Source organism: Rana temporaria, chromosome 7, assembly GCF_905171775.1.
Source record: "Rana temporaria chromosome 7, aRanTem1.1, whole genome shotgun sequence".
Lineage (NCBI taxonomy): Eukaryota > Metazoa > Chordata > Amphibia > Anura > Ranidae > Rana > Rana temporaria.
The window spans coordinates 45,052,926-45,080,176 of record NC_053495.1 but is presented as its reverse complement, the minus strand read 5'-3'; the positions used below and the strand labels follow the sequence as shown (position 1 = coordinate 45,080,176).

The window sequence follows — 27,251 nt, the reverse complement described above, 5'->3', positions numbered from 1 at the left end:
CTGAGATACTCCGTCGTATCTCCGCTGTGAATCTGGCCCTAAGTGCCTGGAGGTTCACTCTAAATTTAGACATATAGGGCCAGATTCACAAAGAATTGCCCTGGCGCAGCGTATCAGAGATACGCTACGCCGCCGTATCTTACCTGGCGCATTTTCGAATCCACGAAGATTTTGCGCCGTAAGTTACGGTGGCGTAGTGTATTTCTCGGCGCGTATTTTAAATTGGGCGGGTAGGGGGCGTGATTCATTTAAATGAAGCGCGTCCCCACGCCAATTGAAATGCGCATGCTCCGTTTTGAAATTTCCCGCCGTGCTTTGCGCGAAATGATGTCGCACCGACGTAATTTTTTTAACTTCGACGTGCGTTACGTCCTTTACTATTCACGGACGACTTACGCAAAAAAAAATTAAAATTCGACGCGGGAACGACGGCCATACTTTAACATGGCAAGTCTATCTATACGCCACAGAATAGCAGCTTTAACTATACGCCGGGAAAAGCCGACTAGCGACGACGTAAGAGAATGCGACGGCCGCGCGTACCTTCGTGGATCGCCGGAAAAAGCTAATTAGCATACCCGACGCAGAAAACAACGCGAACTCCACCCAGCGGGCGCCAAAGTATTGCACCTACAAACCGTACGAAGCCGTACGCCTGTCGGATCGAAGCCAGAAGCCGTCGTATCTTGGTTTAAGGATTCAAACTAAAGATACGACGCGGCAAATTTAAAAAGTACGCCGGAGTATCAGTAGATACGCCGGCGTACTCTCACTGTGAATCTGGCCCGTATTTTTCAAAGTAATTAACCATAGTTACCATGTTTAAAGGGGCAGGTCTGATTAAGTGCAACTCAGTGGAATACTGGAGATGAGGTTACAATAAGAAAGGCCCCTTTCACATGGTCGCTTTTTGTGAAGTGGAATCCGCTTGCTCAGCAAGAGATCTTGCCGATTCCCGCTGAGCAGGCGTATGAGAGGTCCAGAGTGGACAAGGACAAGGTTCTGCTCTCCTCTATGGGGTAATAGGATGGAAATTAATTGCCTGTTCGTTTCCATCCAATCCGCCAGAAGGATGGGGAATAGGTCCACCATTCCTCTGTTTTTGGTGGACAGGATCGGTTTGGATGGTGGCCGCTCCATAAAAGATCCTGGAAAGTCCGATCACGTCTGCCTGAAAAACTGACAGGTGGACCTGTTCAGATCACCGTATGAAAGGGGCCAAACAGAGTGTGTGAAAGGAAACAGCACCTACAGCTCCTCTAGGACATAATTCACTCATCTCCAGTAATGCACTTATTCGGACCTGCCCCTTTAAACATGGTAACTATGGTTCATTACTTTGAAAAATATATGTCTAAATTTAGAGTGGAACTTCAGGCGCTTAGACATTTGAAATATAATTCAATGAACTGGTTACTTTACTTAGTATACGCAAAGTACAAGTCCACTTTAAAAGCAACACAGAAAGCTCACCTCTGATAACCGTATTTCTTTGGCGAGATCCTTGATGAGCTGTGATGGCTTGAAATGTTCAGGAAGTTCATCTTCATGTTCTAGGAGAGCCTATGAATACCAAAGGAAACATTTTAGGTTTCTCAAAAAAAAACAGAAATTATACAGCTTAAGGAGGAGCTCCAGTCTCCCCAAAAAAATGTAATGTCAGCAGCTACAAATACTGTAGCTGCTGACTTTTAATATACGGACACTTACCTGTCCAGGGATCCAACGATGTCAGCACCTGAGTCGACTCTTTAATCGGTGCAGGCTCATGCATCTTCACTAAAGGAAACCAGCAGTGAAGCCTTCAGGCTTTACAGCCGGTTTCCTATTGCGCATGCGTGAGTCATGCTGTGCTTTGTGAATGGTCCCACCGTCTTGTCAAAACCAGGTACCTGCTCCCCCCAAATAAGCGCCAAATGTGGTAGTGGAGGGGGTGTGAAAAAGCGGAGCCCTCCTTTTTGGGTGGAGCTCTGCTTTAAGCACACAGGTTCACACCAGACGCAGTTCCGTTCGCTTTTTTTCTGCACAAAATGCATGCAGAGTGTTTTCCATGTATTCCAATGGCTCTAGTTCACACCATGCGGTCAGTTTCCGGTCAGTTTCTGATTGCATGGTGTGAACTAGAGCCAACTAGAGCGATTGGAATACATGGAAAACACTCTGGGCCAGATCCACGTAGGGCGGCGTATTTTTAGGCAGGCGTAGCGTATCGTAGTTACTTTGAGAGGCAAGTGCTGTATTCACAAAGCACTTGCCTCTAAAGTTACGGCGGCGTAGCGTAAATCTCCCGGCGTAAGGGCGCGGAATTCAAATGATGAACAGGGGGGGCTGGTTTTATGTAAAACAAGCTTGACCACACGTAAATGACGCTTTTTTCGTACGGCGCATGCTCAGTATCACGTCGGATTTTCAAATTAAATTACGCCTGCTCAATGCCTAGACGACGTGAACGTAATTTACGCAAAGCCCTATTCGCGAACCTTTTACGCAAACGACGTACACAACGAAAAATTCTACGCTGGCCCGACGTCCATACTTAACATTGCGTACGCCTCATAGAGCAGGGGTAACGTTACGCCGAAAAAAGCCTTACGTAAACGACGTAAAAAAAAAAGCCGGGCGGACGCACGTTTGTGGATTGCCGTATCTAGCTAATTTGCATACTCTACGCGGAAATCGACGGAAGCGCCACCTAGCGGCCAGCGTAAATATGCACCTAAGATTCGACGGCGTACTAAGAAGTACGTCAGTCAGATCTAGCCCAGCTTCAGGCGTATCTTGTTTTGTGGATACAAAACAAAGATACGCCGGAGCAACCTAGAAGTTACGCGGCGTATCAATAGATACACCAACGTAACTGCTTCGTGGATCCGGGCCTCTGCATGCATTTTTAGTACAGGAAAAAAAGCACACGGAACTGAACTGCGTCTGGTGTGAACTGGCCCCAAAGCTGGAGTTACACAGAAGATTTTCCATAGCTAAATTGCACCAACACTGTGACACTTTTTTTTATGTGTATTAACATATGATTTTTTTCAGGACAAGCTTTCGGGGTATATCCCCTTCTCCAAGGTTGACCAGTACTCGGACCTAGAAGAAGCGGACATAGCCTGAAAGCTTGTCCTAAAAAATTATGTTAGTGCAAATAAAAATAAAAAAAGTATCACGGACACAGATACGGCTACAATCACCTCAAGCTAAGTTGCACTAAAAAAAAATCACTAGCAATTGATCGCTAAGCATTGGAATAAAATAGGATCATAGGACATCATAGGATATGATGTAAACTACACAAGCACAGTGCAATATACCATAGCACCCAACCAGCAATACTATTTCATGGTTCTGACTATCCTGGACTGAAGAAACCTGAAATCAGGTTGCTATGGGTTACAGCACTTTGCTCAACATCATGGCTGACTGCAGCTAAAATATTTCACGCATATATGAACTGTCAAGTTGGCTATTCACCTACTGTACTAAGTTAATAGCACACAAAAATGCTAAGTAATTAAAACAAAAAAAAAAAAACGAATGCAGTGTATTTGAGAAAAGTCCTTCCTATGTAATATTATTGAAATGTACGCATACAATACCACGGTAATTAAAAATTCAAATAACTCGGATTCTTACATTTTTTTTTGTCCATGTTCTAAAGGCTCCGTTCAGTATTTTGGCCCCTAGGACAAGATGTGGTACTGGCTGCTTCCCCGCCTTGTGTAATGCTAAAGTAAAAAACAAAAATACCCAGAATTAATACAACAGCTGCCTCTTTACCAAAATGACAGTCATACATTGAAGTCTATTTTATTATCTTTTTATTTTGGAGCAGTGGTCTCCAAACTGCATCCTGGGGGCCAGATGTGACCTTTTGCTTACCTTTATCTGACCCCTTGGGGCACAACACCAACTGACACCATCAATGGAGCACTAGTCCACAACTGACACCAATTATGGGGCACCATTCACCCTACTGACACATTCAATGGGGCACTATTCTTCTGATCAATGGGGTAGATTCAAAGAGCAATTGCGTCTGCGTAACCATAGTTACGCAGCGCAATTGCTTACCTGCGCTGGCGTTACGAATGCTCCTGATTCAGGAACATCGTTACGCCGACTGCAGCCTAAGAAATGACTGGCATAAGGCTCCTTATGCCGTCATATCTTAGGCTGCATTCTTACGCAGGCCGCTAGGTGGCGTTCCCGTTGTGGTCAGCGTATAGTATGCAAATTGCATACTAACGCCGATTCACAACCCTATGCGAGCCCTGCGTACGCAGTTTACGTCGTTTGCGTAAGTCGGTTTTTGCGTAAGGCTGCCCCTGCTAATAGCAGGGGCAGCCAATGCTACGTATACCCGTCGTTCCCGCGTCACGAAATTTGAAATTTACGTTGTTTGCGTAAGTGAATCGTGAATGGTGCTGGACGCCATTCACGTTCACTTTGAAGCAAATGACGTCCTTGCGACATCATTTGCCGCAATGCACGTCGGGAAAATTTCCCGACGGAGCATGCGCCCTACGCTCGGTGCGGGAACGCGCCTAATTTAAATGATTCCCGCCCCCTACGGGATCATTTAAATTGCGCGCGCTTACGCCGGGCATTTTGCCGGAGCGCCCACGCAATTTACGGAGCTACTGCTCCGTGAATCAAGGGTAGCGCAGATAATTTGCGGGGGCGCAGGGCAAAAACGGTGCCCTGCGCCTCCGTAAAAACTGCGCAAAGCTACCTGAATCTACCCCAAAATCAACAATGGGGCACTATTCCTACCATTAAAACCAATGATGGGGCACTAATGCCAGGGCATTTTCTACTCCCACTGGCCAGAGTCTGGCTCCCTCGAAAGCCTGAAGGACAGTAAAATGGCCTGTTGCTTGGAAAGTTTGGAGACCCCTGTCCTGGAGTTAACCATGATGCAATCTCACTTTGACTTTCATGGCCTGTTACAAAGCAAGACAGAACTTGGGAGAATCCCTCTTGACATTTATCACTAGAACAAATAATGAATGCAAAGCATTTTCTGATTGGACGAGGTGCCATTGCCCTGTCTCTCCACCTCATTCAATTAAAGAACCATTTGCATCCATTCAACAGATGTAAAGCATTCTCCTAATGGTGTCTGTGCCGAGCGCCTGACCTCCTCTGTTCAGAACCCAGAAGCAAGTGGAGATCACTGGAGTAGCGCCATCTATTTCACTGATTTCCAGCTCCCAGGGGCATCGGCCAGGTATAGTTTATGTGTAAAATACACCGTACTTGGAATTAATCTATAATGCCGCGTACACATGACCGTTTTTCCTGTCATGCAAAAAACTGAAGTTTTTCTCAACATGATTCCTCTCAAACCTGCCTTGCATACACAGACAGGTTCATTAAAAAAAAATGCTCGAGCAAAGCGTGGTGACATACAACATGTACAACGGCACTATAAAGGGGATGTTCCATTCAAATGGCCCCACCCTTTGGGCTGCTTTTGCTGATCCTCGAGAGACGATTCGCGCTTTTCAGCCCGTTACAGCATGACGAATGTGCCATCTCCATTACGAACGCTAGTTTTACCAGAACGAGCGCTCCCGTCTCATACTTGATTCTGAGCATTTGCGTTTTTTTCCCCCTCGGAAAAGCATACACACAAGCAGTTTTCGCGTCGAGAAAAAGAACAACGGGGAAAAACGACGAAAAAAAATAGAGCAGGTTCTAATTTTTTTGCGGGCAGTTTTCTCATTGAGAAAACTGCTATGGAGCATACACACGACCGGTTTTCACGACCAATCTAAAAAAATGGCAGTTTTCTCGTCATGAAAAACGGTCGTGTGTACGCGGCATTGGGCTTGGGTTGCATAATTCATTTACTTTCTGCTAAAATTACTATGCAACCAGAACCTTGGGAAGATAGACCTCGATGTGTACAAGGACATGGCAAATATACTATAAATCACAATATTCCAAAATTTCAAAGGGTAACTAATATATTCATGTCACCTATGCTGTCATAAAAAATAAATTCAACTCCTTTCACAAACAAGGATTTTGATTAGGAAAAAAATAAATGTATAAATTGGTTGTTTTGTGATTGAGGTATACACAGAGGCCCAGATTCTCAAAGAATTACGACGGCGTATCTCCAGATACGCCGTCGTAAAGTCCGAATGGCCGCCGTCGTATCTATGCGCCCGATTCATAGTTACGCATTGATTTGGCCAAGATACGAGCGGCCGTCGTATCTTGGGGTGCATATTTACGCTGGCCGCCAGGTGGCGCTTCCGTTGATTTCCGCGTCGATACGCCAATTCACAAACGTATGTACGCCCGTCGCAATTAGTTACGCCGTTTACGTAAGACATACGCCGGCGTAGAGATAAAGCAGGTCTCTAGGTGGCGCAGCCCATGCAAGGTATGGATGTCGGAACAAGCGTATCTTTTTACATCGTTTACGTAAGTCGTAGGTTACGTTCACGTCACAGGCATTGAGCCGGCGTATCTTTGGGCGTAAATACGACGTGATACTGAGCATGCGCGCGCATGCGCCGTTCGTTCGGCCATGCATCTACATGGGGTCACGCTTAATTTAAATACAACACGCCCACGACCTTCCTACTTTGAATTACGTGCGCTTACGCCGGCCGATTTACGCTACGCCGCCGTAACTTAGGACGCAAGTGCTTTGTGAATACAGCACTTGCCTCTCTAAGTAGCGGCGGCGTAGCGTAAATAAGATACGCTACGCCCGCACAACGTAAAGCCGCCCTACGTGAATCTAGGCCAGAATGTTTAAATGTAATGGCTCAAAATTGAAATTGTATTTTTTATTTTTATTTATTTTTACATTTTCTTATATTTTATAAAATACAATAAGACATTTTACATACCATAACCCCAAACAGCATATAAGCACTAACATGACAATGAGAACATTGTAAATGCAAGTTATGATAAACTCCATGAAAACCAAGGACCTATGTGCATTATATTATTTGATCTCATTGTGGAAGATCTTCTTGTTGTCACTGATACTAAACTTCATAAGGGACATAGAAAACAAAACCCCATAGAAACAGAGATGGAAAAAATGTGCACAACTTCAAACAGCGGTTCATGCATAAACCATTCCAGGCAGACAAGTTGAAGGACAAAACAATAGTTTGACTTTTGCTAGACCTTGAAAGGTAAAAAAAAATAGTTTAGTTTGAATAAAAAACTTTACGTTAAAAGCTTTTGCTTACATTCGCTCTATTTCACCTTTTCTGCCATTGTTTTTTTTTATATACTTATAAAAAATGAGAGGCCACACACACTGTTTGCTTTGGAAAATGCTTTGGCAGCTCTTAACTTGACAAATAGTTTTTTTTGTTTTTTTTTTTAGAGGGAAAAAAATGCTTTTTGCTTATGGCCTACTTGCACTTCTGCTTTCTTATGAAAACCCCCACATACCTATTTAAATACGATGTAAAAATGTGCCACAAAAGAATAAAAAAAAAATACATAAATTCCATGCCACCTGAGCATGGGCTGTTGGTACACACAGATACAATTTTTCCTCTAAAGAGTATAATATTTTTAATTTATAACACATTTTTATCACTGTATCCGTACAAAGGATGTTAACCAACAAACATGTTGTGTCATTGTTTTTTTTGGGGGGGATTTTGTTTGTTTTTGTGCTCTTGTTTTGGTTTATAATTTGTTTTTTGTTTTTCCAGCCGCTCTAGGATAATTTTTGAGTCCTGTGGTGGGTGGCATCAGTTTCATAATGTGATTCCTTTGCGTAGAACCTCTGCTCCTGCGGCGGCGCATGGCGCTGTGTCTTTTCTGGTGGGGGGTTCCTGGCACAGGTGCTGTTGCTTTCCCGCTTCTGCACAGGTGTCCCTTGTGGCGTGATGACGCCCAGCACATGCGTAGATGATGCACTTCCACCACTTTGTCTTGGAAGCGTTCTGCCGCCATTCTCTGCATGGCAGGGGTTTGTTTGAGCTGGCTAGACTATTTACATGACGCTGGGCGGGGCCTATAACCAATTTTCGGTAGGGGACTATTTAGTGGGGCTCCTCTCGAGCAGGATCTACTTTCCTGTTTTCTGGGTCATCATTCTCTCCACTCTGTTAACACGACAGGTATAGTGAAGACCGCTCTGACTTCCTTATTTATTCATTCTAACTAGATGTTCTATCTGTGACATTTTTCACTGTTTTTTATTTTTATTATTTTTATTTTATTCACATTTCACTCTCAGGGTCACTTTTTTTTTTTTATATGATTTTTGCTAACCAATTATGTACTCACACTTATTTATGTCCATAGAATTTATAATCTTGTGATACATTTTTTCACTCTATGGCCATTCGATAGTCAATCTCGACTTTTTGATTGGTTTACACTCCCTCTTTCTTGGTTTTCACATAGTGTATGGTCTTACCTTGTGGTGCTCCTGTTACGCCCTGGCCGGTGGAGTGTCCCACCCTCAGCTCCCGGACAGAACTTGTCTTTGGATGGTGCTTGTGTGAAAGGGGCCTAAGGCTACTTTCAGATGGATGTGCTGTGGTTTACCCACACTGAGGGTGCAGTGCAGTGCACCTATGGCTTTCCTGTGCTTTGCCATAGACTTCTATTATATCCTGCAGGTGTGGTGCATTTTCTGAAAGTGCCCCAAATCCGCAGGTAAAACACAGAAGTCTATGGCTCAATGCAGGTATTCTGCAGGTACCTGCAAATCAGTTTGAAAGCAGCCCAATAACCACTGAGGAGAAGATATGCCCATATATAAATTGTAATTTTAGTAATAAACTGACCTTTAATAACAGTCTTCCATTCAAGTATCGCTGCGTGTTGCTGTCCCAGGCAGAGTGCATTTGGTATCACTTTGCCTGTGACAGGAGGCGGCGCTATACAGGAAACATCGCGGCCCTGCTCTACAGCCACTTGCTTCCTCTCCACTGCTTCTCTGGGATGGAAGGTCAGCAACCCGCAACCTGGACTTGCCAACCAGCCATCTTAGAGCAGGAGGTCACAGGCCACATCAGAGCGCTCCGCAGGCCACATGTGGCCCCCCGGCCACTGCTTGGGCACCCCTGCTTTAGATGATATGCAAGTATTTTTGTTGTGAATGGTAGAGATGGTTTCCTTCCATATGTTGGGCCTATTTTGAGCATGATAATTAGTGATACGACTTTTCATGACATGGTCTCTCCACAGATACAGTATATTAGCTTTGAATGTCTCCTGAAGAAGTGAATGCTGATTCACGAAACATGTCGAGATATCGACCTCACATGCATGTTTCCATGCACAACTGCAAAGTTGTTTACATTCAAATAATATATATCCATATGTATAATATGCATTCTTTTATATCATGGTATATGACATATTTATTGTTTCTATTTTTAACTTCATTATGGAATACATTTTGTATTATTTTATGTAAAGTGGTATTAACTTTCATGGCGTAACTCTCAGAAGTCCCATGGGCATAATCTCTTTTCTTGTTTATGTTAAACTGTGGTATTAGGCACTGAGTTCCGCCAACATCTTGGCACTTTTGGCCTTCTTTTGGTTCATCATAATGTTAGCCAACAAAATATTTTTGGTCTCTTTATAAAGCCTAGTTTTATTGCATGGTTCAGTGGCTTGGAGCCTGGTGTATACACTGGTATATGGAGTCCATGTGTCACTATATACAACAGTTTACGGTTGTCTAAAGAGAACCTGTGCTTTGCCTAAGCAGGGAAAAGCAACGGGTTTGCTATAAAGCGGCCTGTTTGATTATTTTCAGTGACGCTCAAAGTAGAGGTGAAGACATATCCCTTTGTCCCAGAACATGGGCTAAAAGAGGAAGTAAACCCATGGCATACTAGCTCATTATGCAATACTCACCTCCAATTGAAGCCCCCGCAGCCGTCATCTTCCAATGCCCGACAAGGCCGACATCTTGCGCAGGGTTTACTTTTGTGTATCGCGGCTCCGGCACTCTGATTGGCCGGAGCAGCGATGATTTCACGGCGGGAGCTGGCAGTGACGGCACGGCCCCAACAAGGAACGGCACACTACAGTGATTATAGTAAATATCTCCTAAACCGTGGAGGTTTAGGAGATATTTCAAGCACCTACAGGTAAGCCTTAATCTAGGCTTACCTGTAGGTTAAAGTGGTTGTAAAGGGTTTACAACCCCTTTAAGGCTTTTCCTAATACCAATCCATGGGGCTAGTAAATGTAAGGAGGAAAGGATCACCTCTACTCCCAACCAGCCCTGGTGAATAAATGTCTAGATTATAAGCTCTAACGTGCAGGGCTATCTGATTCCTCCCGTATTGAATTGTTATTGCAACTGTACTGTCTGCGCAAACTGTTGGCACTATATAAATCCTGTATAATAATAACAAACAATAAAGGGCAGCCTCAGTCTACATGCCTCCACCAAACCACACTCACAGATGCATTTCTCCCCACCCACCGGGGTCTAGTCATATGACTAAGCCCCTGTGGCCAAAGCGAAATGCATTAGTAAGTGTCGCTTGTTGAAGACATGTAGGCTGAGGCCATCCTTTATCGTTTATTCACCTGGACTGGTTGGGAGTAGCTGCAATCCTTTACTACCCCCCTAGGTTTGCTTTAAAAGACAACTGTACCTTTGTACAGTTTTTTTGGTTATGAGTTTCCCCACACCCACCCGAGTGTTGCCGGGTAGGTGATACATTTACCTTTAATCGAAAATCAATGATCTTTACAATGCGGCTCTTTTTGGAGATACACAGTCTTTTTTTTTTTTTAATGGCCATTTCATAATGTAAATGTGTGCTGCTGCCCTATTTGTTTCTATGGGAAAGCTATAATAATGCTTGCCTCAATCGGTCGCTCAGAGTATGGCTAATGCCCAGTTTCCTAGCAGCACATACTCGCCTTTCTTTTGCATGCCCACCACTATATTCAACCACTAGGAGAAAAAAAAGACAGCCCTATGCAAGCTCAATCAGAGCTCTAGCCAGAGCCTACACAGAGCTGGGGACCTGCCCTCATGTAACAATAATAGGCAAATAGGCTAATGGTACTAAATTGCAAGTTCTTTAATTAAGGATTTCGTACTAATGTGTATATGTGCATATATTGAGATAATTGCAGATAATTTGCTTCCTTTTAAATCTTTACCGTTCCTTGCAAGTCCCCAAACCTGGATGCAAGTCCAAACTCTGACAGGCTAGATAAGCTCACATTGCCAGGTATGAATGTGTCCTGGCTGAGCAGGATGTGTAATCTCTTCCAGTTTTTGATAGGTGCCAGGGTTGAGTGTACCCTTTTTGCTGCTGCTGCTGCTGGGTTGCCAACACTTATCACTACAAATACAGAAAAACCAACTCTAGACACATTTTTTTATTTATTTTAGTTTTAAAAAGAGTGTGGAGGAACTTTTAGTATTTCTTTGTGGCAAGGATATAACAGCACGTGGGTTACTAAGAAGAAAACACAGACAGCAATAAACAACCACACAGAAATTAAAAATTTCCCCCACTCTACTAAAAACTAGGGATGCACTGATACATGAGGAATAGGTGACCCCCCTCGAAACGCGTCAGCAATCTGGAAGGTCCTCCGACGTGTTGGACATAGACCTGGTGACCTGGTTGCTTTTTGTCCATTGTGGACTGTGATATGTTTTTACTATGCACTTGTTCATGAGTATGTGTCCTTCTTTTTGATTTTAATAAATATTACTTGGGTAATGCGCAAGGTTTGTGGGCCCTCTCTTCGATCTTTTACCTGTTTTTGTTAAGAGTGAGTAAGAGTACCGATACTTGTACTCAAGTACTCACCAAGACCAATTCCCAATACCATGCAGTGTGGTGTGAATTGAGCCCATACAAATCGAATGGGCTTAAATTGCACTGCAAAGAGTCGCATGTGATTTGAACAATAATGTGGTGCAATTCCTGTCCGAATCACATGTGGTTTCCTGCACTGCTCCTGTGTAAACCTAGGCCGAAGTCTCTATGACAAGCCTGGGTTCACACAGAAGCATTGCGGGAAACCTCATGCGTTTCGGACAAAAATCGCACTACATTCCTGTTCAAATCATATGCGATTCATGCAGTGCGATTTGAGCCCATTTTGTATGGGCTTAAAAGAGTTGTAAAGGAAAAACATTTTTTGCCTAAAATTAATGTCTGCAAGGTAGACAGACAGAATAGTGTAATAATTCTGTTAAAAAACGAGTAAATACCTATTAAATTCCTTCATCTATATCACCTCCGGGGGTTCTAGTTTCTGTTCTCTCATTCACTTCCTGGTTTGCGGCACTCGTTCATGTAAGAACTACATTTGCCGGTATGCATTGCGGCACACCCAGTAATTCACACCTCCTTGAAGTCTCTAACACGTAGAGAGTGTCCTGCCGCACAGATGTAGTTCCCAGGAGGGGGCGAGCACGTCACTGACCACCGCAGTGAAGCCTCCCTTCATGGTGGTGAGTAACAATCAGACAAGCAGGAAGTGAACAGAACAGAGAAGAAATAGAGCAACTTCTGAGCAAAAACGAACAATGAGGAAGTGAAAAGAGGAAGGTCCGCAGGTAAAGGATGCTTATTATGAAAAAAATAATTTTCCTTTACAACCCCTTTAAGTTGCACTGCAAAGGTATTGGTTTTAGATATCAGAGCATTTGCTCAAGTACTCATGCAAATGCTTAGCATTGGCACCGATACCAGTATTTGTGCAACCATACTAAAAAAACAAGAGACAAGAAATTTGAAATTTTCTCAAATAGAAAAAAAAAACAGCAAGAAAGAACTGCTAGAGGTTTTAACCCTTTCATAACCTATCCAACAAAACAGATATACACAACATGCACGTAACAATAGGAGGATAATTGAACAAAAAAGGGCTTAGGATGAGGACTTCGGGTACCTAAAAATAAAGCTCAGGGACCCTGGAGGTGTAAAATGGTGTAAAATTTTAAGTACCTTTGAACTTCTCAAGATAGTGTCTTCCCACATACCAACAAGCCGTCTCATAATTTGGGAATTGGGTGAGGCTGACGATTTTTAATCTTTTTTCTACTTCATATGCTCTGTAGATTCAAGGATTAAGACACTGATAATTAATACACATTCATGCTAATGATATTCCTCACTGCAAATACATGTTAAAAGCAAAGCTGCTTTAAAGTACACCCATGTCCAGTCTATGCACATTAAAAGTACTAAAATAATCTAAACAAACAGTAAAAGTCCTTGGAAAAAAAAAAATACTTATTCACCTCTGTAGCTATAGGAATTATGGAGAAATTAACTTTCAAAGCTCAAAACACAGAATTTACATCTCTCTCCTATTTTCTGTGGCAGCTTGCCCTTTATTGAAAACAAACGCAGGACAATGTAAGCTGCCAGAAACTGATGGATATTGAATTCAACATCTTTGTTGTGGCCCAGTGCTGCAGGCAGCTCAGAGGTTCTGACACTCCCAGGAGTTTTGATTGTCTGGCAGAAATGGTGCACTGATACCATTGTTTAGCAGGGAAGCAATTGGTATATAGGGACAGAGCACTGTCACCTTATAACAGGAAATACCTGAACAAGGACCTTCATGGCAAGATTACTAGATTTCTTTTAATGAGCGTTTGTGTTTTCTGATCGTGTGGGTTTTTTTTTTCTTTTTGTGTAAAATGGGAAGGAGGAGACAGTTTGACATTTATGAATTATACAAGGGGATCCCCCTGGATCCGGGATATTTTTAGGATACCGGACATGGGGTTGTGTTTTTGAGTGCATGACTGAGGGGAGATGGTAGTTTTTGAAGCATTGTGTTGATATTTGTTTTTTTATATTTTTGGAAAAAATGTAACCTAATGTATAATTGTTCAGTAGATAGATATCAATACCCTGTCATGTATGTTTTCTTTTAAAATGTATTCTTTGTTAAATGATAAAAAGGGAAATTGAGTTTTGAAATGACATATTAAAGTGGAGTTCCACCCATAAATATAACATTACATCAGTAGTTTTAAAAAAATGTCATTAGTCCTTTACGATTTTTTTTTTTTTTTTTAGATGCCTTCAAAGTGTTGTTGCTAGGCAGAATAGGTAATCTTCCCACTTCCTGCACCTAGGTGCTTAATGCTTCCTAACCTACACCGCACAGACTCCTGGGAATGTAGTGGGTGTAACTTTCCAGGAGTCTGTGCACTCCCCAGTCTCAAAGAATCATGTGACTTGGACAGCACAGGTGCTGAAACCTGATCTGACACTGCTTGTGCAGCACTGAGCATGTGCGAGATCTGCAAGGCTGAAATCCAGGAAGTCATACAGTCTGGCTTCATGATGCCCACACTTAAGACGGCCCCAGTCAATTTCTATTTTATAAAGTGTCTAAATGCTGTAACAACCTAACAAAACGGACCTTAGTTTACAGACTAACTTTACTAGAATACATTAAGCTTGTGTATTACAGGGGTATTTATATTTAAAAAGTGAAATTGTGGCCGGAACTCCGCTTTAAGGCTGCTTTCACACTGCTCCAATGCAAAAACAGAATAGACCACATATGCAGTTTTGCCACATTTCAGGTGTGTTTTGTGGTTGTCTGACATCAGCCTGCCCCTGTGAAAGAGGACATGTGACTCAAAATATGCACCAAAAATGCAACTGCGGGTGAGTTCTTGATGCATTTTCCAATTATTTCAATGGGGAGGTGCATTTCTGGTGCAGTTTTTTCACCACACTAAACATGCACCAAAAATGCAGCATGCAGGACTTAATGCAACTAACTGGTGTGAAGAGTTCCATAAGGCCTTGTACACACGAGCGGACAGTCCGATGAAAACAGTCCGCCGGACCGTTTTCATCGGACATGTCCGCTGCCGGATTTCTGTCTGATGGTTGTACACACCATCAAACAGAAATCCACGCGGACACGATACGTGGTGACGTGGCCACGCCGTCGCCGCGCCGATTACGCGGCGACGTGCGCGCCCCTGGAAGGTCAATGCTTCCACGCATGCGTCGAATCACTTCGATGCATGCGAGGGCTTTCGGCCGAGCAGACATGTCAGGTGAGTCTGTACAGACAACCGAACATGTCCGACGGACAGGCTTCCAGCGGACATGTTTCTTAGCATGCTAAGAAAAATCCGCCGGAAAATTGTCCGGTTGGACGTACAGACGACCGAACATGTCCGCTGAAACTGGTCCGCGGACCAGTTTCAGCGGACATGTTCGGTCGTGTGTATGGGGCCTAGGGCTTCGTTCACATAGGCATACTACCGTGTACACCAGTGTGAGGGCTTTCTTTACCTGCGCAGGAATGCACAGCTGTTTAGTGCATCCCCAAGTTGGTAGTCCCATTCATGTCGTCACACAGCTACTGCACCCAACATGACATCCATGTTGTGGGTGCACAGCTCAGAATGTAGACAGCGTGCGTCCGGGTCCGTGTATCCGCACCCACACAGATGTCAAATTGGGAGCCGTGTCTGTGTCCATGCAGCCGCTGCATCCCAATAGACATGAACGGGACTGCCTGCATAGGGAGGCATGGAGCACAGCCCTCACACGGGTGTACGCTGTAGTACGTCCATGTGAACAAGGTTTAAAACTAACCCCTGGGCTGTCCTCCTTTAGCCAACTAATTACTGGAATAAGAAACAATTATATATAAATGCCACTTTTATGCAAAATCTGCAGTCATGTGACATTTCAGTCCTGCATTTTCTATCTTCTTCTGTGCTCAGGAAGTGGAGTTCTTCTTCACCACCTGCGTGATGTGGACACTTGCTATTGACTGTCCAGCACTGAAGCCCTCTCAGGACCAAGATGAGAGTCTGTAGGCAATGATGCAAGCATGAGGGGACCTGTCAGTACAGGTAAGTACGAGGCGCCCGGACCCTAATCTACATGCAGGGTGCCGGACGCATGGATTCCAAATAGAGCCTGAAGCTCTATTTGGCTTTAAAAAGGGGTGGGCTCGGGGCGCAGAGCACTGGGCGAGGGGGAGGCTGTGGCGACGGATGACTTGGTTGCCCCCCCCCCCCGCCAAAAAATATACCACCAGCCACCACTGGTCAGTGCGGACAGCAGATGGTGTATTTAGGTGAGTATAACGGACTGAATGGGTCAGTGGGAGACCGGTTGAGAAGGGGGTATTTTGTCGGGGACAGGGCATTTTTTTTTTGGAGGGGCGATTTGACCATAGAGCGATTAATTAACATTTTCGTGATAGGGATCAAATCTACTTAATAAAGTAAGTAAGAGATATATAAAAATGTATGTAAGAATAATGGTCATATATTTATTCCTTTTATCAACCATAATTCAGAATATATTTAGGCCCAGATTCTCGTATCTGGGCGTAAAACTGTGCGGGCGTAACGTATCTGCTTTAAGTTACGCCGCCGCAAGTTTTCCAGGCAAGTGCTTTATTCACAAAGAACTTGCCTGTAAAGTTGCGGCGGCGTAGCGTAAATCCCCCGGCGCAAGCCCGCCTAATTCAAATGATCCGGGTAGGGGGCGTGGAGCATTTAAATTAGGCGCGTTCCCGCGCCGAACGTAATGCGCATGCGCCGTCCCTAAAATTTCCCGACGTGCATTGCGCTAAATGACATCGCAAGGACGTCATTGGTTTAGACGTGAACGTAAATGGCATCCAACCCCATTCACGGACGACTTACGCAAACAACGTAAATTTTTAAATTTCGACGCGGGAAGGACGGCCATACTTAACATTGGTTGCCCCTCATATAGCAGGGGCAACTTTACGCGACGCAAATCTAACGTAAACGTCGTAACTTCACTGCGTCGACTGAGCGTATGTTCGGGAATTTGCGGATTTTGCTAATTTGCATACACGACGGGGAAAACGACGGAGGCGACACCTAGCGGCAAAAAAAAAATTGCATTTAAGATCCGACAGCGTAAGAGCCTTACGCCTGTCGGATCTAATGGATATCTATGCGTAACTGATTCTAAGAATCAGTCGCATAGATACGACGGCCCAGATTAGGACTTACGACGGCGTACATTGCGTTGCGCCGTCGTAAGCCCTTTGAGAATCTGGGCCTTAGTGTCTATCTAGAAACCTTTTTTTTCCCATAGATTAATAAGGGAACAATATTTGAAAGGCATTATAATAGTGGTACAAGGCTTCAACATATGGTTGCAAAAGTGTTCAACTCAGACCTCTTTTTATGATAATATGAGAAGGAAATTTAAATTCAGCTCCTTTTTAGCAGCTAGAAGGGGTGAGTCCTAAGAATTTAGTTTCATGCACTTTCAGTGAACTGTCTCTCCCACGTGCACCTCCCTAGCCAGTTATGCATTAATGAGCTGCTCCCAATGATATACTATTGTATTGCTCTGCCATATGAAGGCTACCAGCTAAGTGCTTGTCTTTTTTTTTTACTTTCTTTAGAGTACAGCTCATGTAATACTATGTGCAGCAGCACATTGCAACGCATTTAAAATATATGCTTGCAAAGTTTCATCGCAACTTACACCAACACAGGCCCTATACAAAGCCAAGTTCTTTGCAATGCCTTTGTGTCAGGACTGTGTTGGTGTGAATGAGTTAATTATTACAGCACTGCGACTAAGTGGTTAGCACTTCTGCCCGGCAGCACTAGGGTTGTCGGTTCGAATCCCAACCACGGCACTACCTGCCTGGAGTTTGCATATTCTCCCTGTGCCTGCGCTGTTTCCTCTGGGTTCTCTGGTTTCCTCACACACTCCAAAAAACATGCCGGTAGGTTACCTGGCACCTGACTAAAATGGCCCTAGTATGTGTATGTATGTATGTTTCGGACCTTAATGCCGCGTACACATGACTGTTTTTAATGTCATGGAAAAAAACAACGCTTTTCTCGACGTGATTCTTGTCAGGCCTGCCTTTGCTTGAACAAAGCACGGTGACGTACAACACGTACGACGGCACTATAAGTCTTTAGTCTATTATGAATGCAGAAACATCTACCTTACCAATCTCTCAGTGTCTGCCACTCCTACACCTCTACACTGGCTTCTGATTGCCAAGCTAATTCAATTCAAAATATTAACAACAACATACAAAGCCATTCACAATCTCTGCCCTGAGCTACATCACTAATCATATTCCCAAATATCACCCAAACCGTTCTCTCCGCTCCTCTCAAGACCTCCTGCTCTCAAACTCCCTTGTCTCCTCCTCCCATGCTTGTCTCCAGGACTTCTCTAGAGCCTCTCCCATCCTTTGGAACTCTCTACCTCAATCTGTCTGACTGTCTCTTACTCTGGCTGCCTCCAGGCAATCCCTGAAAACTCATCTCTTCAGGGAAGCCAATCACGCCTCCAACTAATCTCATATCACTTCCATCAGCTCTACCCTCATAGTTATAACCATTTGTACCCCTAGCCCCACCCTGCTGGACTGTAAGCTCTTCTGAGCAAGGCCCTCTTAACCCTCTTGTATTTTTATATATTGTTACTCTATTGTCTCCCTTTTATATTGTAAAGTGCTGCGTAAACTGTTTGCGCTATATACATTTTGTATAATAATAAAAATAATAATAATCAAGGAGAGCTTTCTATATTACAAATGTATTTTTGGAAAACATTCATAGATTCAGAAGAAAAGTAGAGAACAAATGAAAGACCATTACCTCATCTGCATTTCTACACTTAGACTGTGCAAGAAGTGCCCAGAAAATGCTAAACAGTCCATTGGTGTGAGTGTTGCGTAGATCCAACCTGGAAAGACATGAGAGCTGATAAATATCTTAGGAATAAACACTCTGCATTTGTATTGGCTTAGATGACCCATTACTGGGAAAGATGGCAAAATATGTGATTTCAGCTGCAGCTTTCCCGTCAAAGGTTTAAATAATTAGATATTACACCTTTACCAACACTTTTACTTTGTTAGGAGAGTATTAGCATGTGTATGAGATAACAACTTGCTGTACAAGCAGGGGGTTTCACAAGGGTGACAACCTAAGCAAAGTCATGCAGGTGTCAAAGGAAGTCCCACCATAACCTTTATAAAGTAATCACAGTCTGTTTTTTTCCCAGTATAAACTAAATGTTCATCAATGTTCCTCAAAAGGACTCTGCTGCTGGCTTTCAATACCAGTTGTCACTGACAGATTGGGTACCGCACCTACTCATAAATCGGGAACCAATCAGAGAGACTCCCAATCAAATGATCACAATGTCAGCTATGACACAGTTCTTACATTCAAACTAGAGGCCTCACTGATAAAATACGCCTTAAGATTGCTGATGGCTGGCAGTGGACTTTCCAGTTGCATCTACTTAAAGCGGAGGTTCACCCAAATAACATCTATATAAGACCAACTTCTTTATACTTCTAACATGAACAGTATGCACTTTTTTTTAAGTATGTACATACCTCATTATCGCTATTTTCAATCCGGCTTCCGGGTACTCACTCCCGCGGGAGTAGGCGTTTCTATGGTGTGCCATAATGTAATCTGGGAGTTCGCCCTGATGATTGATGTCCTTCAGATTTGATTGACAGGCTTCCGACGGTCGCATACATCGTGTCACGAGTAGCCGAAAGAAGCCAAACGTCGGTGCGGCTCTATACGGCGCCTGCGCACCGATGTTCAGCTACTTTCGGAAAATCGTGACGCGATAGATGCGACCGTCGGAAGACTGTCAATCAAATAGGAATGCCCAGTCCCGCAGCCCATACCCGGAAGCGGCAGAGAAGATCGCTCTCTAAAACGGTAAGTACGGCTTCGATTTTAAAAAAACTACCCGATTCCCCTTCACAAAATGAGCATCAATCTAATGTTAAAAATTAACTTTTCGGGTGAACCTCCACTTTAAGAAGTTTCTCGTCACAACATCTATGAAGCATTGATAGAATATGGGCCGGATTCAGAGAGAAGTTACTCTGGCGTATTTATTGATACCGCGTAACTTCTAGTATGCTCCGGCGTATCTTTTTTCTGTATTCAGGAAACAAGATACGCCGGAATTTAGCTAAGATCCGACTGGCGTAAGTGTCTTACAGCGTCGTATCTTAGGCTGCATATTTACGCTGGCCGTATATTTACGCAAGGAATATGCTAATTAGGTAGATACAGCGATTCAGAAAGGTACTTCCGCCCGGCGCATTTTTTGACGTCGTTTGCGTTCGGCTTTTTCCGGCGTAAAGTTACCCCTGCTATATGAGGGGTATCCTATGTTAAGTATGGACGTCGTTCCCGCGTCAAGTTTTGAAAATGTTATGTCGTTTGCGTAAGTCGTTCGCGAATAGGGCTGTACGTAAGTTACGTTCACGTCTAAAGCAATGACGATTTGCGGCGTAATTTCGAGCATGCGCACTGGGATTTTTTCACGAACGACGCATGCGCCGTTTGTAAAATACGTCAAATACGCAGGGTCACATGTAATTTAAATAAAACACGCCCACATCATCTCCATTTGAATTAGGCGGGCTTACGCCGACACACATACGTTACGCCGCCGTAACTAAGGGCGCAAGTTCTTTCTGAATACGGAACTAGCGCCCTAATTTACGGCGGCGTAACGCATCTGAGATACGTTGCGCCACCCGGAAAGATACACCAATGTATCTGAATCCGGCCCTATCTGTTTTGCCATTTTAAACATCCAGAGGTGTTTTAAACATGACCATGGCACACAGAGCTACATCATTAACAAGGCAACCCAAAGCCTGGCAGGTCTCTTCGTAAGAAAGTATGAACTAGAAGGCTGATAACTGATAGTTAAGTACACGCCAGTATAGAAAATGCAAATGAGGTTATTCCCCTGCACCTATTGCAATTCTTATCAACCCCGGGGTGGGCCATGGCTGAAGATTAAGGAATGGCAGACAAAATCTAGCCCTATGTACAGTAAATGCACACCTTTTCACAAGGATGGCAATGCAGTATATTGTATGTATGTATAGGACTGCCACTTGTCAGTCAGGTGAACATCATCTCCAGGTGAAGTAAACCTTATTAATAGAACATAAATGCAGTTATGGGTTTTTAGATCATGGCCGTTATACTGCTGCACACAGCTTCTCTGCAGCACTGTTACGGTGATCAGGCATATAGATTCCATCTTGGCTGTAAATTCCCTCTAGACTAGAGCTGCCAGAAAAAAAGAGATAAGGACCGTCTTACCTGATGGAATGAACAGGGTCTGTCCTTGTTTGACCGTACACTTGTAACACTTGTCCACCTGATCTGCAAAGAACATCTCACCATGATTGGCAGCCGACTGCCAGCGCTCATAGAGGGAGATGTTGGCTGAAGTCGGTCTTATCAGATAAAAAATCTTTTCACCCTGAAAAAAAAAAAAAAGTTCAAAGATATATCATTAAAGAGGCACAATCTTTTAGCCTTTTTTATGCAATACATTTTCTTAAAAAGAGCTACACTTTTTTTTAAATCCTATGCTTATTAGTAGTGAGCTAATATAATTTATACCTGAACGGCAGATGTAATCTAAGTAAAAACAAATCATCCTTTTTATTACTGTTTTAGTGCAGCCCAGAAGTGAGATTGTGGCCCAGGCACAATAAAAAGGTATAATGCTGTGTACACACGACCGTTTTTCGGGCTATAAAAAATTAAGTTCTTTTTTAATGTCATTAACCACTTCCCGCTCGGTCAATATTCAATTGACGTCCGGGAAGTGGTTGAGAAATCCTGACTGGACGTCTATTAAAGTCCTGCAGGATTACATGCCGGCACGCGCCCGTGGGGGCACGTAGCGCGGCGATCGGTGATGTGGGGTGTCAGTCGGACATCCTGCATCTTCGATCTCGGTAAAGAGCCTCCGGCGGAGACTCTTTACCACGTGATAAGCCGTGTCCAATTACGGCTGATCACGATGTAAACAGGAAGAGCCGTTGATCGGCTCTTCCTCACTCACGTCTAACAGACGCGAGTAGAGGAGAGCCGAACGGCGGCTCTCCTGACAGGGGGGGTTCACGCTGATTGTTTATCAGCGCAGCTCCCCCTCGGATGCCAACACTGGACCACCAGGGAGTGCCCCCCGGTGCTCAATAGAGAAAAAATGGGCACAAAAAAATAAAAATAAATAATTGTACACAATCGATGCCAATCAGTGCCCACAAATGGGCACTGACTGAAATGATGCCCAGCAATGCCATCAGTGTCACCCAGTGTCCATCAGTGCCACCTCTTAGTGCCCATCTATGCCCAGTGCCCACCTATCAGTGCCCATCTGTGCCACCCATAAGTACCCATCAGTGCCACCCATAAGTGCCGCCCATGAGTGCCCAGTGCCGCCTATGAGTGCCCATCATGGCCACCTATGAGTGCCCATCAGTGCAGCATACCAGCGCCGCCAATCAGTGCCCATCAGTGCCACCTCATCGGTGACCATCAGTGCCGCCATATCAGTGCCCATAATTTAAGAAAAATACTTTTTTACAGAAAAAAATAAAAACTTAGGGCCAAATCCTCAAAAAACGGGCTTAACTTAACTTTAAGTCCCCTCAAAATAACTCAACACACAGCCATTAATGTCTAAATCTGAATTTTATACAGGACAGCCAATGGAAGAAAGTGTAGAACTCTTGTCATTTGGAAACTCAACCAGCCAAAAGTAAAAGTCATATCACAACACTGAGCACATTGCCTGAAACTAGACAAAAATACTTACAATAACAGTAAAATTGTATACAATTTCAATTCAATCTACATAGAGAGTTTAACCAGAGAATAGTAAAGAAATACTTTTTTGTTCAAATGTAAAAGTTACAGTTTTTGAAATGTACCAATATCTACAGCCCACAACACACAGTAAGGGGGCAGAGTTTCCTGCTTAAAATAAGAAAAAAAATATCTTAATTTAATATCTTAATAAGAAAAGGGGTATCTTAATTCACTCAAGAAGGGGGTCACCGGTATAGATCTGTTTATAAAACGGATAGTAAAGATCAAAGTAGCAGGTTTGATCTATTTTGGAGGTCAATTTTAGATCTACATGATATCTATAAGTACACATTTTTATTCAAACATGCAAGTATGGTAAAGTGACTTTTTATAAACGGAAAATTACATATTTTCAAAATTTACGGATACATGTACAGTATTGTTGGTATGGTCTGCACGTGTTATACCTTTATTACTGCCAAAAAATTTGTTCATCAAACCTGAGAATGTAAATCATTTACTGACCCTTAAAGTGTATGTGAGCCCTGGTTCACACTGGGTACGATTTGGAACGATTTGAGATGCGATTTGACATGTCAAATCGCATCTCAAATCGGCGGCAATTGTCGGCAATGGCACTGTCCTAATCAGTGCGACGCCGCATCTGCGATTTCAAAAAGTAGTTCCTGTACTACTTTTTGCGATGTCGGGCTGCGATTTACATTAAATTGCGGCCGAAATCGCGGCAAATCGCGGCAAAATCGCGGCCGCGAAATCATGGTAAAATCGCGCATTTTACCGCGATTTTGAATTCGCAGCAGTGTGAACCTAGGCTAAAGGCATTTTTTGGTATTGCCCCAGAGATGGGCTTTAAATTAATACATTTTCTATGTTTTTAAACCAGCAGCTTTCATTAAAATAACATCCTGCCATGAAGGTTCCTGTTATAGGGTGACAAGGCTCCGTCCCTTCTCATTGTTAGAGCTGCACGATTCTGGGAAAATTGATAATCGCGATTCTTTTGCTTAGAATAAAGATCATGATTCTCTCGGTCTTCCCTATGTCGCCATTCACCACCCACAGATCTACAACTCGCTGCTGCACTGCTCCTGTCACTCACGAAATTCAAAACAATACATACAAAGCACTTTAACATGCTAATCCCCTGAATACATTAAATACATTAACACCACTAATCCCCTGACTATATTAAATACTTTAACACCACTCGCCACTGCACTGCGCCTGCACACCTGTCACCTACAAAATTCAAAAGCACTGATCAAAAGCACTGCACGCTACACTAAAATAAATTAAATACATTAACAAATTCAAAAGCAAAAAAAAATTTTGTTGGTGACAGGCGCTGTATTTAATTTATTTTAGTAGCGTGCAGTGCTTTTGATCAGTGATTTTGAATTTCGTAGGTGACAGGTGTGCAGGTGCAGTGCAGCGGCGAGCGGTGTTAAAGTATTTAATATAGTCAGGGGATTAGCGAGTTAAAGTGCTTTGTATGTATTGTTTTGAATTTCGTACGCGACAGGAGCAGTGCATCGGCGAGTGTTGTAAATGTATTTAATTTATTCAGGGGATTATCGTGTTAATGAATGGCCGTGCAGGCGCACTCTGAAGTTGGAGACTGTTAGGAAGACGACATGAATAACATTGACGCTCTCGTGGACACGCTCGCGCATGCGCCGATGGTGGAAAATATGACAGAACTGCGGCGCATCTCTGCTCACGTCAGTTCCGGTATCGGCGCCATTTGCATTCCATGCTGGTTCCGTGATTCCGACGGGGAGATCCGAAAAATCGTGCTAATCCAGCCTGGAGATCGCGCAATCTTATAACGATTAATCGTGCAGCTCTACTTATTGTTGTCCTGCCTTGTCATCCTGTCGCACACCCCTTGCAATGAAGACTACAAAAAAGGCAGTTGTTACTCTACAAGTGTGAAAGGTGGAAATCCCTAATCCTTAGATGAGGTTGATACTACAGTGTTAAATATCATAGTGAAACTAGTAAAAAAAACACAATCACATAATTTTAAATTATTATTTTGAATTATTTAAATGCACCAATTACAGAAGCTGAGAAACTCTTACCAAACTGTTTGCCCTAAAATGAAATGATCCAGGCCTGAAATCGCAAAACATAATGTGCCGTGTTTATTTTACATTCTAGCTTTTATCACTTATGGATGAAAGCAATTAGATATCTAAAGCTCTGTATATTTACAATTACACAATGAGCAAGACTGTGATATCTTACTTATGAAGGACAATACGCGGTGCTTTAACTGCTCCTTTAAAGAGACCCTGTCACATAAGGTAAAACGTTTGGGCTCCGTTCACACTTCAATGGTAGAGGTACAATGTACCCCATTACCAATTCACATAGGGGGGGGGCAGGATCTAGGGGTCCCCTTTGTTAAAGGGGTCTTCCAGATTCTGATAAGCCCCCCGCCCGCAGACCCCCACAACCACCGGGCAAGGGTTGTGGGGATGAGGCCCTTGTCCCCATCAACATGGGCACATCCTCCCCATGTTGAGGGCATGTGGCCTGGTACGGTTCAGGAGAGGGGGGGGCGCACTCTGTCCCCCCCTCTTTTCTGCGGCCGGCCAGGTTAACATGCTTGGATAAGGGGCCTGGTGTGGATTTTTGGGGGAACTCCACGCCATTTAAATAAAAAAAATTGGGGTGGAGTTCCCCTTAAAATCCACACCAGACCTGAAGGGTCTGGAATGGATATTTGGGGAGAACCCCACGCCTTTTTTTTTTTTAAATTGACGGCGGGGTTCTCCTTAATATCCATACCAGACCTGAAGGGCCTGGTAATTGAATTTGGAGGGGAAGGCCAACGCAATTTTTTTTTATTTTTTATGAATGAATCCTCTCTAAATTGCTGGGAGCCGAAAATTCATTATAGCCGCAAGACCAGTTTTAACTGACTTTATTTCTTTCAGAAATTACACTTTGTGCAGAGACAGTTCTAAGTACGGGAAACATGCGTTATTTCACATGCCAACTTTACACCCCCCCCCCCCCTAGGTACGAAATTTAAAGGAATATTTCACTTTTATTGTTTCACTCTAAGCATTATTAAAATCACTGCTCCCTAAAAAAACTGGCGTTTTTAAAACTTTTTTTTGCATTGATACATGTCCCCTGGGACAGGACCTAGGTCTCCAAACACTTTTTAGGACAATAACTTGCATATTAGCCTTTAAAATAAGCACTTTAGATTTCTCCCATAGACTTTAACAGGGCGTTCCGTGGCTTTTTGAATTTGCCACGAACACCTCAAATTGTTCGTTGTTCGCCGTGTTCGAGTCGAACATGAGTTCGACTCGAACTCGAAGCTCATCCCTAGTCACAGCACATAGTGTGAATTGGCCCTCAAAGAAAAAATACCAGTTAAAGATAAAAAATACAGAATAAAGAATACACCTCTCCCGCTACTCGTGCATGAACACTGCTCACTTAAGTAAAAATCCCCCCACCCTCTAAAGTCTGCTAGGACTAGCCCTGTAGTTATGTGGAAGTCAGGGCGAAGAACCATTGAGCACAATGGGGAACACAGCAAATTAACAATCCCGGGAGTTTTGGTTTTCAAGGAAACTTCAACTGAGGATTTATCTATCACACAGAGTGGCGTAACGGCATTCAGTAAAGCAGGCAGCAGGATAGGCAGGAAAAGCATTTTTAAGCAAATTTGTTTAAAGGAGTTGTAAAGGAAAAATTTTGTTTTGCTGAAATGACTGGTTACAGGGTATAGAGACATAATAGTTAACCGATTCCTTTTAAAAATGATTAAAAATAGATCAAAATCAATTATATAATGTACCTGCAGTTTCAGTTTCGTTTTTGCACGTTTCCTGCTTCTCTGCTGCACAGAGCCAATACAGGGCAGTGATGGTTTGGAAAACGAAACTGATTTGGTGTTGAGGGGTTTTAGACACACAGTAATCACACCTCCTTGATTAGTGACCACAGAGAGAAAGCTCCCATGACTTTTTTCATCAGGAAACAGACAACCAGGAAGTGTTCAGAACAGAGAAGGATTACAGCAAAAACGAACAATGAGGACATGAAACCAGGACTGCAGTAAGGTAAAGGAAGCTATTTAGCTAAAAAAAAAAAATTCCTTTAGTGTCCCTTTAAGAAACAAAGTAACTTTAAAAACTTAACTGTGTGTCCCTGCCAATCCCCTCCAACACATCTTGTGAAAGAGGAGGAATGAGGGAGGTCACATAGGACGACAGGATTAAAAATGATTTATTTTATAAATGATACAAAACTGTTTAGTAACCAACCCTGCAGCTATCCTTGAGATTGGGACTTTCATATGTCACTGAGCGTTCCAGGAGGAATGGGGCAATCTTAGGTGAGCTCTGCTTTCTAGTTATTTCAGTGTAAGTCCCAGTATACTCTAACAGGTTACAACATGACCACATTTACAGAAACACCCTGATACAGGCATCTTGATTCTACATATTTTTGAAAATCTAGGAAACACAATCTGTATTTATATTCAAATCTAAAAAGTGGTTTTAATTACATTGTCTTCTCTTTCTAGAAAGGACTGCATGCTGGTAAATGTGTTTGTTTAACCACTTCATTACTGGGCACT

General features: G+C 43.2%; 1 protein-coding gene across 5 annotated transcripts in view; it reads right to left on the bottom strand.

Annotated features, from left to right (window-relative positions):
- The window catches only part of PHF2 (PHD finger protein 2), a 369,384-nt gene that overhangs the window by 85,591 nt on the left and 256,542 nt on the right, over nucleotides 1–27,251 (bottom strand). For all 5 annotated transcript variants that reach the window (XM_040359305.1, XM_040359307.1, XM_040359302.1 and 2 more), the window contains 5 exons: nucleotides 21,116–21,278; nucleotides 18,614–18,701; nucleotides 12,951–13,057; nucleotides 3,634–3,725; nucleotides 1,474–1,563 (listed from right to left, as the gene is read on the bottom strand). In XM_040359305.1, the coding sequence (XP_040215239.1) occupies nucleotides 1,474–1,563; nucleotides 3,634–3,725; nucleotides 12,951–13,057; nucleotides 18,614–18,701; nucleotides 21,116–21,278 (540 nt within the window). The remainder of the gene's footprint in view (nucleotides 1–1,473; nucleotides 1,564–3,633; nucleotides 3,726–12,950; nucleotides 13,058–18,613; nucleotides 18,702–21,115; nucleotides 21,279–27,251) is intronic.